At 43.1% G+C, this 13,189-nt stretch overlaps 1 protein-coding gene and 1 long non-coding RNA gene across 2 annotated transcripts; both read left to right on the forward strand.

Annotated features, from left to right (window-relative positions):
• Positions 1 to 1,501: 1,501 nt before the first annotated feature.
• On the forward strand, positions 1,502 to 11,842 carry mocos (molybdenum cofactor sulfurase). Its single transcript, XM_082557658.1, has 15 exons — positions 1,502 to 1,937; positions 2,020 to 2,109; positions 2,216 to 2,282; positions 2,382 to 3,026; positions 3,130 to 3,206; positions 3,342 to 3,541; positions 3,636 to 3,752; positions 3,851 to 4,231; positions 4,339 to 4,501; positions 4,634 to 4,715; positions 5,114 to 5,238; positions 10,726 to 10,822; positions 10,967 to 11,108; positions 11,196 to 11,300; positions 11,433 to 11,842. Exons 1-15 carry the CDS (start codon positions 1,826 to 1,828, stop codon positions 11,538 to 11,540), a joined length of 2,511 nt encoding a protein of 836 aa, XP_082413784.1. The 5' UTR covers positions 1,502 to 1,825; the 3' UTR covers positions 11,541 to 11,842.
• Positions 6,859 to 8,302, forward strand: LOC309720604. Its single transcript, XR_014280541.1, has 2 exons — positions 6,859 to 7,953; positions 7,999 to 8,302. It is a non-coding gene; the product is annotated as an uncharacterized lncRNA (long non-coding RNA).
• Positions 11,843 to 13,189: the final 1,347 nt, after the last annotated feature.

The raw sequence follows: 13,189 nt of genomic DNA on the forward strand, positions 1-13,189 counted from the left end.
GCACGGAGACAATGATGGCTGCTGCAAGTCTCATGGCCGTCTATCAGACGTGTAAGCAGACATTCACTTCTCAGCTATGATTTCAATTCAGCCTCCAAGTTGCACTTCTATGATTAAAAGATTTTACCTCGTGAGAACAGAAGAAGGAAGGCTGTCTTTACAAGTCTCGATACTGACTTGATTTGACTCGCTTCACTTTTTAGGAGGCCTTTATTTCAGAGTTAAGACAAGGTTAGAGGTTAAGCAGTACAAGTAAGCAAAGTTTTATCCAGTTATAACAAAACAGGTTCAACAGGGTGTCTCTTTGTGTCCAAACTGCAAGTAGAATCAGAAGCACAAGAGGAGCATCAAAGCATTCAAGGGCATAGCATGTGACAGCTATTTCTATCCTTTCAGAGACCATGAGATGATCTGGCATTTCATGCCAATCACTTGTGACTAATTTCTTCTCCTTCATGTACCTTGTCTGTCAACTAGATTAAAAAGTCAGGGATTAGATGTAATTGGATTACAGTGAAGTGATTACTTAGACCTGCTGGTGTAATCAGTTACAGTTACTGAAAGCAGAGTACATGTAGTGGTTACCCAAATGGGAAAAACTAGATAAAGGATAAAATATACACACTGCCCTTGCATGATTTTCTGTGGCTTTCTAGCTCTATAGCTAGCACATCTTAATCATCACACAGTATTATTGTGAACTAATCAATATTTTTAATCAGTCACTTCTGATTAATGCCCTCGTTTGTGCACCCTGTTAGCCAGCGAGGCTAGGAGTCGGATGATATGTAAGAGGTACTGAGAAGCAATTTCTCATGCTTGTTACTCAAAGCAGTGATTTCAGATGTCTTGGAAGGAATTTAAATGCCTGTACAGGATGAATACACAGTTCATGCTCATGATATTATTTAAATGTATATATGTGCTTAGCACCTGTGAACCTTTCATGTCTGCTGGGCGGACACAACGCACTCAAAAATCTGATGGATGCCCCATATATGAAAATGACAGCTATAGATTATGTGTCAGTGCAGATCTCTCATCAGCTGCCAGAAACACATGTACGTGCATAATGCATGTATTTCTACAGCCAGCGCCCCCTTTGGAATGTGTTAAAAATATATATTTCATCTGATAATTAAGAAATGTTGATGTAAGGAAATATACTGTGTCCCAACTTTTGGTTTTATATCCCACAGCACCATCTGTTTTACAGTAAAAACACATAAAATTACACAATATAAAAGAACATTTTTTAAGGTAGATAGACTTAAAACTGCATGACTCTCACTTATCGTTAATCACATTCACAAAGAATACCTGGCCTCCCAATAAGCTTACAAGATTCAACTAACCTATATTAAAAACCAGTGTACATTTTTAAGGACTTTTTTTTCTCTAAGCTAAACATTTTTAAGATTGCCAACCGTTTATCTGATGCTCTTCTACAAAAATTGGCCAAAAGCGAAGGTTGAGATTTTTTTTTTCCACGTGACCGCAGTGCAGCTACAACAGTTTTGATTGGTCCAAGGAGCAGCATGTTTTGGTGCTCTCTTCCGTCTTCCGTCTTCCTAGCAGTAAATAAATAAATAGTCATTACACCGAGGTAAAGTAACACCAACATCTGCTGGGTCGGCCGGTCTTACGCACAGGGACTACAAATGGACGAGGACTACAAAAGCTCAGCTGCTGTCCGCCGGACTTTACACTCTAGCAGAGTCGATCAGTAACCTACGCAGTGATAAGGACTGCGTTTGAAATATCTGAAGCAGGAGCAGTCCCGCTGTGTTTTGTGTTACCTTTGTTCGGCGGAACAATTGTCATAATGGCTTTTCACCAACTTTGCACTTTTGAAACTTTTCAGCAGGTCTCGGGGCGCTACGGTTATGGAGAAAACTTCAGAGACGTGATCGAGCAGGAGTTCACGCGGATTAAAGGTAATGATTGTGCTCAGTCCTGAGCAGCAGCTGTAGTGACGGAACCGCTGGCTGTAAACCGTTGCTTCTCTGTTGTAAACAGGGATAACATACCTGGATCATGCAGCAGCTACTTTGTATCCCGAGTCTGTGCTTAGGGACTACTGCCGGGACATTACAAGCAATCTGTACGGTGAGACAAGTCACATAAAATCCCACCAAGTGTTACTGCTATGTGGTTATTTTTCCTTGAGCCATGAAATTTAAAAGCATCTCCTTTTTGTTTTTCCCCCCAATAGGAAACCCCCACAGCCACAACCCCAGCAGCAGACTCACACATGACACGGTGGACCGGGTCAGATACAGGTAAAGTCTGTGCATGCTCTCAAAAGCCTTAATAATGGGCCAGCAACTCCTTCAGTTGGTACTTTGCTGGAATAAATGAGTGAAAACATTTTCTTACAGGGTATTGCAGCATTTTAACACCACCCCTGAGGAGTACTCTGTGATTTTCACTTCTGGTTGTACAGCCGCTCTTAAATTAGTGGCTGAGAGCTTTCCCTGGAGGTTGCACACAGAGAGCCAAGCAGGGAGTCACTTCTGCTACCTCACTGACAGCCATACCTCTGTAGTTGGCATGAGAGGACTGACTTCTAGCCGGGGGGTGGTTACCCAGCCCGTCTCCCCGCAGGAATTGGAAAACAGAGCAAAGGATGAAGCTCAAGTTGAAGATGTTATTTGCCAGACACCGCACCTCTTCTGCTACCCAGCACAGAGCAACTTCTCAGGGAGGAAGTATCCCCTTAGCCATGTGAAAGGCATCCAGGCGAGACGCCTTTACCCAGCGTGCGCCCACCAAGGCCGCTGGTTTGTGTTGCTCGATGCAGCCTCTTATGTCAGTTGTTCGCCTCTAAGCCTACAGGACTGCCCTGCTGATTTCATTCCTATCTCTTTCTACAAGATATTTGGCTTCCCCACAGGTCTGGGGGCGCTTCTTGTCCGTAACGACGCAGCAGACATACTAAAAAAGACTTATTTTGGAGGAGGCACAGCAGCAGCTTACCTTTCCGGAGAAGATTATTATGTGCAGGCAGCAAATATTTCTGACAGGTAAAACATTCTTACAGCCCATCGAAGGCCAGATAGTCTCTGAGAACTCACTGTTGTGAGCATCTGTATTCAAAACGCAATGTTTTCTCTCTCCCCGATAAAGATTTGAAGATGGCACTGTGTCCTTCTTGGACATCATTGGCTTAAATCACGCATTTGAAGCTCTTTACAGAATCACAGGTACTGTTGCCAGAGCATGGCGATTCATTCAATCTGTTTAATAGCGAAATCATGATGCGTATGCGGGTTGTTTATAATCTGCCTCAGGTTAAAAACAACAACCCTCAACCTTCGTTTATTTCTTTTTCCCTTCAGGGGGCATGCACAACATCCAGCAGCACACGTTCGGCCTGGCACGATACACTTACATGCTGCTGTCAAGTCTTTGCCATGGCAACGGGAGACCAGTGGCTCACATATACACCGAAGGCCAGTTTGACAGTCCAATCACACAGGGCGCAGTCCTGAACTTCAACCTAATGGATTCAAATGGACAGATAATTGGCTATTCACAGGTGCATGTGGAAAACAGAATTTACTTCTATTTCATAACAGTCTAATAATTGTGTGTTTATGTAAAGGAGGTGAAATAATTTCTGTCACTCACAGGTCGACAGAATGGCCAACCTGTACAATATTCACGTGCGCACGGGTTGCTTCTGCAACACGGGGGCATGTCAGTCCTTCCTCGGGATGACCAGTCAGCGGGTGAAGAGGAACCTGCAGGTGAGAGATGAAAGAAAGAGAAAATTGTCAAAGTCGGTTAAGGGCATGCGTAGGTAGAATGAAACGTCTCTCTCTCTCTCTCTCTTTTTCTCTTCAAGGCCGGCCACGTCTGTGGAGACAACATCGACATAGTGGATGGCCAGCCGACCGGATCTGTTCGAGTGTCCTTCGGCTACATGTCAACATTTGAAGACTGTCAAAAGTTCCTGAACTTTGTGGCGGAGTGCTTCGTGGAGAAACCCATCAGAGTAGACCAAGAGAGGCTACAGGAGTTAAAAAGAGCTGCTGCAGCGTCAGAGGACTCCAATGAATCTCCTTCAATCAAAATTACTAATGGAGAAGTATATAAAGGAGATGAAAAGAAGCCCACAGAAGCATCACTGAAGGGATTTCAACTGAGAGACTCAAACAGCCATGGGGTGGCTTATACTCTGACCAACATATACATCTATCCTATCAAATCTTGTGGAGCGTATGAGGTTTGAGAACAGCCCAGCCTTATCTCTCGTCTTTCTTTTCTAACCTTTTTCTCTCCTCCCCCTTCTTCCACTCTACCTGTTTTGATTTGACTCTGCTCTTCATGCAGGTCCACGACTGGCCGGTGGGCCCGCTGGGTTTACTGTATGACAGAGGCTGGATGGTGGCAAATGGAAACGGCGTTTGCCTGAGTCAGAAGAGGGAGCCACGTTTGTGTCTCATTCGCCCGCAAGTCCACATTCGCTCCAACAAATTGCTCCTGCAGGCACCAGGTCAGACACTCAGTCCATGGCTCACTGGGAATACATTTTTAAAATATATGTCTAAATTTCAGTTAGTCCGATTTTTGTGCCGTAAACTTCAACGAGGATTTTTGTTTTGCTTTTTCTTCAATCGCCCTACAGGGATGGATACCATTTCTGTTCCCCTGGAAAACAACAATCATTCGCACACGAGGGTGTGTCACAGTAAAGTTTGTGGTGACAGGTGAGCTGGCAGCGTTTGAGACATCCGAAAAGCATGAGCTGCAGGAAATATTGTGACACATGTCATTTGTTCTTTGTTTTTCTCTCGTGTCAACGCTCTCCCTACCTGTGTCGTTCTTTATGCTACCCCTTCTTTGCGGATGGCATTATAAGGCCCTCCTCTCCCAGCTTCTTATGAAATTCCTGCTGCTTACCATTTTTAGGGGAAAACAAACAATAGAGCACTGGATGATATTAATCTCCTCTGACAGATCCCCACATGACGAGTCACAAGCTTAAAAAAAAAGCCATTCACCCAGTGATTCTCCGATTAGATGTCACAGCAAATAGTAAGCAGCATCAAAACTCTGTAGATTTCCCCCGGGGGTCTCCTGAATATAATCTTCCTCCTTCCCCAAGGGTGGAGACTGTCGACTGTGGGGATGAGGCTGCATCATGGCTTTCAGACTTCCTTGGACAGCCGTGCCGCCTGATAAAACAAAGGCCTGATTTCACCCGAGAAATGAAGAAAAGGCCGAGTGAAGGTACCAGTACAAGCGTTTCACCTGTTTTGCCTCGCCTTTCTCTGTTTACTCCAGATTTATGTGGAATACAGTACACGAGCAGTGTGACCTTGCATTCAGTAATGCTGGCAACATCTTTTTCTGTAACACTGCTTAAGAGCGTCAGATTGTAATCCGAAAGACTGTGAAAATGCTGCGTATGCCAGGGATTCTCAGCCAAGGATGTGAATCCCTCATTTAGACTGGAACATGCGATTTGATTTTAAAAAATCACACCTACTGAGCAAACATTCACACCTGATTCCTTTTGCACTTTGCAATGTGTGAAAATTATTAATAAGGGAGCAGAAAACATGCCCCAATATGTTCATTTCATCCTCTATATTTTCTTTTTGGGCTCCACTGGAGTAGCTTTGGATGACTCACAGTTCAAAACAATCCTTATTTATCTTATTCCTAGCTTGTGTGCGCCACTCTGACACAAGCCATTTTAGCTAATTCACTCTCCCAGCCTTAAGCCAACGTTTTTCTGATTGGCTGTTCCATTGTAAACACAAGATATGTATATTTAAAGTGCTTATCTAAAAGTAGTGCATACCTGATTAATGAGTTAAATGTCACAACTCAGTGGCTTAAAACTGTGTACTTAAATTTTGTACAATAGTTCAATGAAATTGTAGTACTGTCCCATGTCAGCGTTAATATAAAGGCAAGCAAAACACAATAAATAAATGCATAAAGGGCATCAAGTTCAGTTGTTATAGTTAATATGACTTCATAAAAGTGAACTTAATCTGAGTATGGAGAGCCAGGATTTTAATGGCAAGCCTGTGCTACAAACTGGAGATGAGGGATTTGAAAGCTCTGGACATTTAGCATCCAGGGAGAATCTAAGGCTAGGATTATACCAGGAAATACTTACTTATACTTTTGCATGTATACAACGGTCAGCTTGGGTCTGCATGACTTAAATTTCCCCATCAGATGGTGAACTTGAGGCTCTGTGCAGACCTCAGAGTCACTCCCACTTTGTTATGAACAAATGGACTTGTGGCTGCTACCACTGGCCTGACTTATGCTCCTTGAAGAGGAATGCACACAAATCCAGACACCACAGTTCTTCTTATCGTACCACTTTGAAAGAGTATGATGAGAGGAGCCATGTGAAGTCGGTGCCATTGTACTGCTGTGTCTTTTGAGCTACAGCAAATTAGGACATCTCAGCCTCGCCTGTGCAGATGCCAATCATTCTTTGTTTTGAAATCTGCCTTTTGCGAGTCTCCAGATTATCCTGGCGTTTAATATACATTTCTGACATCTTCATTTCCCACACTCCACATCTTTGGAACTTTTTTATTTGTATCCAAGCTAAGCAACAAGGCCAAGGGATGTAAGCACATAAGGAAAAAAAGCTGCCGTTCCCAGAGTGGCCTTGAGGCTTACTCCAAAAGTGAGTAAAACCCTGTAGACTCCAATGTTAAAAAGCCCAAATTTATACACATAAAAGCTGCAGAACATAATTTTGATCTCTATGGTCACATCTCACTTAATAACAACAGTACAACTATATGACAACTACACTGTGTGTGTGTGTGTGTGTGTGTGTGTGTGTGTGTGTGTGTGTGTGTGTGTGTGTGTATATATATATATGTATATATGTGTGTGTGTATATATATGTATATATGTATATATATGTGTATATATGTATATGTGTATATTAGGGGTGCAACGATACACAAAATTCACGGTTCGGTTCGGTTTGATACTTTGGTGTCACGGTTCGATATTTTTTCGATACAAAAAAAATGTTCATGCCTTTTTAATTTGTCATTTATTAAAATTATAAATATATATTTTAACTCAAAAGTACAGTTTTTAAATTTAATGTTGCTGAAACAAAAATAATTAAAAAAATAAATATATCTGATTGAGGAATCACTCATCTTTGGAAAAGAGAGTTTATTACAGAGAAATGTCTCTTTCCAAAATAAAAGCTATACTATACGCTTCTTCTGGGCTATATTCTCAGCAGCATATTGTAGCGGGTCAGGGCTGTTCGGGGTTCTGTTTGTACAGTTATGTTTTGTTTATGTTGCCATAGTGACGGGTGACGCCCTCTTGCTGCGACGGTGTGTCCTTCCGGGGTCAAAGGGCGCCCTGTGTGTTGTTGTTGCTGTGCGGTTGCTGCGCTGAGCAGTTAGCTAGCGGCAGTGTTCTTCTGCAGATGTCAATAAACGGCTGTGCTCCCTGGCAAGCTCACGGGAAGCAAGACCAAACAACACCTCCGTCTCCTCGTTGTCTGAGCTCGCCACATTGGTGTCAGAAGTGGGATGATGGTGGCACCCCATGTTCTGACCCGAGTGACTTTTCCCCCGCCTGTCGTGACCGGCGGTGCGCCAAAAGAAGGCACCTGGATATTTGCAAAGTGAAAGCAAAAAACAAGCGCAAATTCAAACGCGATTTCAATATGTCACATATTGACAGTGGCTCACCGATGCCAATGACATAATTACCCAGCTACATTTCCGAAAGAATGCAAAAGCATTGACATATATTTTTCCTTCCTACAATAGCCCGACGGGCAGGGCAGAGATAGATTTTGGTAGCCCGACTGGAAAAATCGCTAGCCCGATTTTGCAAGCCCTGTGTTACAGGCATGGCCCTTTAAGGATGAAGCCTGATGGGAAATGTATTCGGGATGTGTGTAGCGGGACTGCCTGGTGTGTGTGTGTGTGTGTGAGTGTGTGTGTGTGTGTGTGTGTGAAGAGAGAGAGCGAGAAGGGGAAAAAGTAACGGTTAGCTACAGAAGAGACGGAAAGAAAATAAATAAAAGGAATATAATAACTCCCTCGACAGCCAGAGTTGTGTCGGCGATGCTCGCTGTGAGTAAACTTTCAGCCCACTGTACGCTGTGTTCGTGCCTTAGAGAAGAAATAAAGTTCGGTGAAGCAGTTTCCTACGCCTCCTTCGATCTTTTTGCTAGCGGAGTTGACCTGTATAGTAAGCTGTTGCCGGCTACGAGTCAGTTACGGAACCTTCAAGTAACTGCCAGAGGTTTCCTTACTACGGTTCGGGGCCGCGGATCTGGCGCGGTAACACCTGTATCTGATTGAGGAGTCACTCATCTTTGGAAAAGAGAGTTTATTACAGAGAAATGGCTCTTTCCAAAATAAAAGCTATACTATACGCTTCTTCTGGGCTATATTCTCAGCAGCATATTGTAGCGGGTCAGGGCTGTTCGGGGTTCTGTTTGTACAGTTATGTTTTGTTTATGTTGCCATAGTGACGGGTGACGCCCTCTCGCTGCGACGGTGTGTCCTTCCGGGGTCAGAGGGCGCCCTGTGTGTTGTTGTTGTGGCTGTGCGGTTGCCGCGCTGAGCAGTTAGCTAGCGGCAGTGTTCTTCTTCAGATGTCGATAAACGGCTGTGCTCCCTGTCTAGCTCACGGTAAGCAAGACCAAACAACACCTCCGTCTCCTCGTTGTCTGAGCTCGCCACATTGGTGTCAGAAGTGGGATGATGGTGGCACCCCATGTTCTGACCCGAGTGACTTTTCCCCCGCCTGTCGTGACCGGCGGTGCGCCAAAAGAAGGCACCTGGACATTTGCAGGACTTTGTGTGGGGCAATGGGGTCGTCGGGGACGACTGACCCCTTAGGCGGGGGCTATGTAGCGGGTCAGGGCTGTTCGGGGTTCTGTTTGTACAGTTATGTTTTGTTTATGTTGCCATAGTGACGGGTGACGCCTTCTCGCTGCGACGGTGTGTCCTTCCGGGGTCAGAGGGCGCTCTGTGTGTTGTTGTTGCTGTGCGGTTGCCGCGCTGAGGAGTTAGCTAGCGGCAGTGTTCTTCTGCAGATGTCAATAAACGGCTGTGCTCCCTGGCTAGCTCATGGTAAGCAAGACCAAACGACACCTCCCTCTCCTCCTTGTCTGAGCTCGCCACAATATTAAACATATCAGGTACCCATAAGGAGAATCATGTGCTAACGGCTGTCTAAATGACTCGGGTAAAGTTTGTAACATGCATGCTTGTTGTTTTTGTCTGCTTCCACTTGTCTTTGCACTAGGATGATGTCGGCGTAAATGTGCAGTCATATTCGTTGTGTTCCCACTAGTGCTCCGTTATCGAGCTACCCCTGCGTGGGGCTAGACGGCTAACACGTTAACGAGCTAACTGCTCGCTAACACACTAGTTCCCACCCATGTAATTGAGCATTGCGTGGCACATCCAACATACTGTTTTACTTTAGTCCATGACGCGCTTACCTTCAGGGTCATATGTCACATGAAAACCAAAATAATTCCAAACGCCACATCTGAATGAGGGTGGGGAAGGTTCAATTTGCCATGTTGCAAGGAGAGCTTAACTTCTGTCTCGCTAGCTTGCCCTGCGCTCGTCCTTCTGATGATGCTGTCTGTGTTGAGCGCTCAGTGGATCTGCGCTCGACAGTGCAGCCTAGGCTGAGTAGTCGAACGCAGATTTACTGAGCGCTCAACACAGACAGCATCGTCAGAAGGAAAGTTGATAAAATAAATTACAAATTTTGTATTGTTCATACATATGCGTACCGAACCGAAAGCACTGTATCGAACGGTTCAATATCGATACGAGTATCGTTGCACCCCTAATATGTATATATGCTATACTGTATAGTGCAGACTATCCAAAAAAATTGCATGTGCATAAAACAAAGTGCATTTGTGTTTTCCACCACTGTAGTTTATGGAGCTTGCTAAATGAGCTTGCTAACCATAGTCAACTGATTTAAAAAAAAAAAAATCAATAACAGCATTAATAAAGCACGGAGTTAAGAAAACAATGGCTGAATCCATCAGTTTATGCACTAATCCAGTGTACAGTACCACTGCTGATTACGTCTTTAGGAATGTTATGATCTCAGGTTATTGTCCATTTTCTGTAGAGCACTAAGAAACTTGTTGCAACTGTTTTCACAGCCTGAGTAAATTTCCTCATATCGAGTGAAATTTCACTCGAATCTTTAATATTTGTTAGGCCATAACTGGCAATTTGACAAATAAACACTCAGAGAGCAATTCTGCAGTCTGGAAAAACTAACTCTTGCTTCAGTATAATATTTCTTGACAAGTTTTATTTACTAGACAACTTCTGTCATAATATCTAATCAATAATTATTTCCTTTTAATTTAAAAAACAAAAATGTATTTATTGTGGTATAACCATCTCATTTTTTGTGGCTGCTCTTTCTCTGCTACAGTTTCTGCAGCTGTCACTTCCTTGTACATTCTCTGATTTTTTTTTTTAAGAATATTTCAAGGACACAGTGATAGAAGATTTCATCCGTGTAACCCAACAAAACATTTTGTGTGTTGAATTGTGAGTGCGCATTTGGATGTGTGCCAAGATTCACTTACATTTTCCAAATGCTGTATTTCAGTAAAACCTCAATTACCAGACTTTTTAAAACGACAGTGTTAATGAAAATGTTTTCCTCAGCTCACTGTGCTAATATGAAGTTGTTCCCTTCTAGCTGCCACCTCCACATCGCTCTCCCTGGTAAATGAAGCTCAGTATCTCATGATCAGCCGTGCCAGCGTGGAGCTCATTCAGAACCTAATGAGCAGCAGGTTTGAACACATGGCATGTTATTCAAAATACACATGGCTCCAGTGAAATATTCAGGATGCGTCGATGTCTGTACATTTGCATCACAGTGGGTCATTTACACAGCAAGGCAAACTAACATGCAATTTCCCCATTTGCCTTCTCAGGCAGGACGATTCTGAGGGCGATCAGCTCCTTGACACACAGAGTGTCATTAGCCGCTTCCGGGCCAATTTAGTCATCACTGGTGTCGAACCGTTTGAGGAGGATAATTGGTCACACTTGGTTATTGGCAGTACTCAATTCATGGTGAGCTGACACTTTGAGATAAATGATGAAATCTTCAACTGCGGATTTGTCCAAAATGAATATGCTCCCTCTGTGATTAACCTGAAGGTTGCAGGACATTGTGGAAGATGTCACATGGTTGGAATTGACCAAGACACAGGAAGCAAAACAAAAGAGCCGCTAATGTCTCTATCTGCTTACCGCAGCGGGAAGGTCAGTCAAAAGCAATTACTGCACCTTCATGTAGATGCTTTGTGTGGTTGTGTGTTTGTTTGTGTGTGTGTGTGTGTGTGTGGCAACTCAAACGCTCTGCTATTTTGTGATTTTTTTTAATTTTTTTTTTAGGTGACCTTTGGTGTTTACCTGACCCATCAGCTAACAGAGGGCTCCACCGCAGCAGCCAATGTCCTCTCGGTCGGTTCCCTCATACAGCCCAAGCCAAACAGTTCTTAAAGCAGTCGTCTGCAACATCCTCTTAATTTATTTCAGTGACATCTCTGGTCCTTAGAGGCCTTTTCTCTGCTGTGCATCCTAAATATCACCTGTCAAACACTGACAGAGTTACTGGAGACGTTTGCTCATTTTCTTTGTATAACCTGAGTGGTCCTCAAGTGTCCTTTTCATGCCACATCATTCAGGCTTTCAGATTGTTGTGATGGAAAATGTATGACATTTGGGGATTTTTTTTTTTTAATGTAAAGAAGATGTGAAATAAAAAAAAACTGCTGTCACAACTTTGTTGTTGAGCAAATGCATTGCAAGGAGGGTTTTTTTCTCTCTAGAAATAGAAATGTGTACAATTACAAACCAATTCCAGAAAAGTTGGGTTGCTGTGTAAAAGGTAAATAAAAAAAAACAGAATGCAATCCCCATCACTTTAAACCAACTTTGTCTTCAATGGCTGTTCCTTCCACAGAAAAGAAAAGAAAGTGGCTTGTGCTCACAGCCAGAGCTGAGTGCTTTAGATGACCACATTAATGGAGCCAAGAGTAGAAAAAAATGACTGAAAATAATGTTTAGATCCCTATGAAGCCCCAGCTTTTGGCTCATAGAGGATACACCCACCTCATTATTTGAAACTTTGGCCGTGTATAATATGAGCATCCACCATCCTAGCAATTTTTCATTTCAATAACTGTCATAAGCCTTTGAATCGTGGAGTGTCCGTTTCTTCATCTCAGAGTCAACTTTCACTAAGACAGCAACTGCAGACTCCCAAATGCTCTTCAGAGAGGTGTGCTGGCTTAGTGACAATACACAGTGAACTACTTTGATGCATGCGTAATGATGTGCAGTAACAGCAGCCCGTGTCTTTATGTATTTTGATTCAGTTCAGTTGTATTTATACAGTGCCAGTCAACAACAACGACTTTCAGTGCAAGAGCAAGGCTTGACCAGAGAACCCTACAACACAGCACAGAGAACTCTTACTCAGAGGTGGTTGTGCTCCAGCGTAGCTGAGGTAATCCTGCAACTTAATACAAGGTGTGGATCACTTTAGGCCTCATCATCATTATCATTCATCTGATGCAGAGCTGGAAAATAGGCATATAGAAATAATGACAAAGTCAAAGTGCGCCAATAATTGTGCACGCTGTGTGGTTTCAATGTGTTATCTGATCCAGAACATGTCAAGCTTGGTGCATTAATCCCAGCTTATATTAACCCTCCAGACAGTTCTTCGTGAAGGTTTTCCCCATGAAGGTTTTTATTGACATTTCCTCCCAAACACACCACCAATGTGACTGCTGCCAAAAATCTAAAACATATTTCTTGCAGTATAGAAACCTCCCAGAGTGTCGGTGATCAGTAAATGCTCCCAAGGGTGCACTAGTGTTTTTGGTGTGGATTGCAAATCTGTTTTTATTTCTTTCTTTTTTCTTTTTTGCATCTTATATTTTATATTTTAAAGTGGTCCTGAGCAGTAGCTCTCCAGGCTTGTCAGTTTCAGTCCAGTGCTTGTAGCTGGCCATTTTCAAAGGTTTTGTTTTGTTTTGTTTTGTCACTTAATGCTGATCTATGAATCATTCAAGCATTAAAATAAACTTACTCAAAGAATGGACTGGAGTTCTGTCTGCGCATAACTTAGCACACTTATCAAA

The sequence above is a fragment of the Aulonocara stuartgranti genome (genome assembly GCF_965226115.1).
Source record: "Aulonocara stuartgranti genome assembly, chromosome: 13".
NCBI classification, from domain to species: domain Eukaryota; kingdom Metazoa; phylum Chordata; class Actinopteri; order Cichliformes; family Cichlidae; genus Aulonocara; species Aulonocara stuartgranti.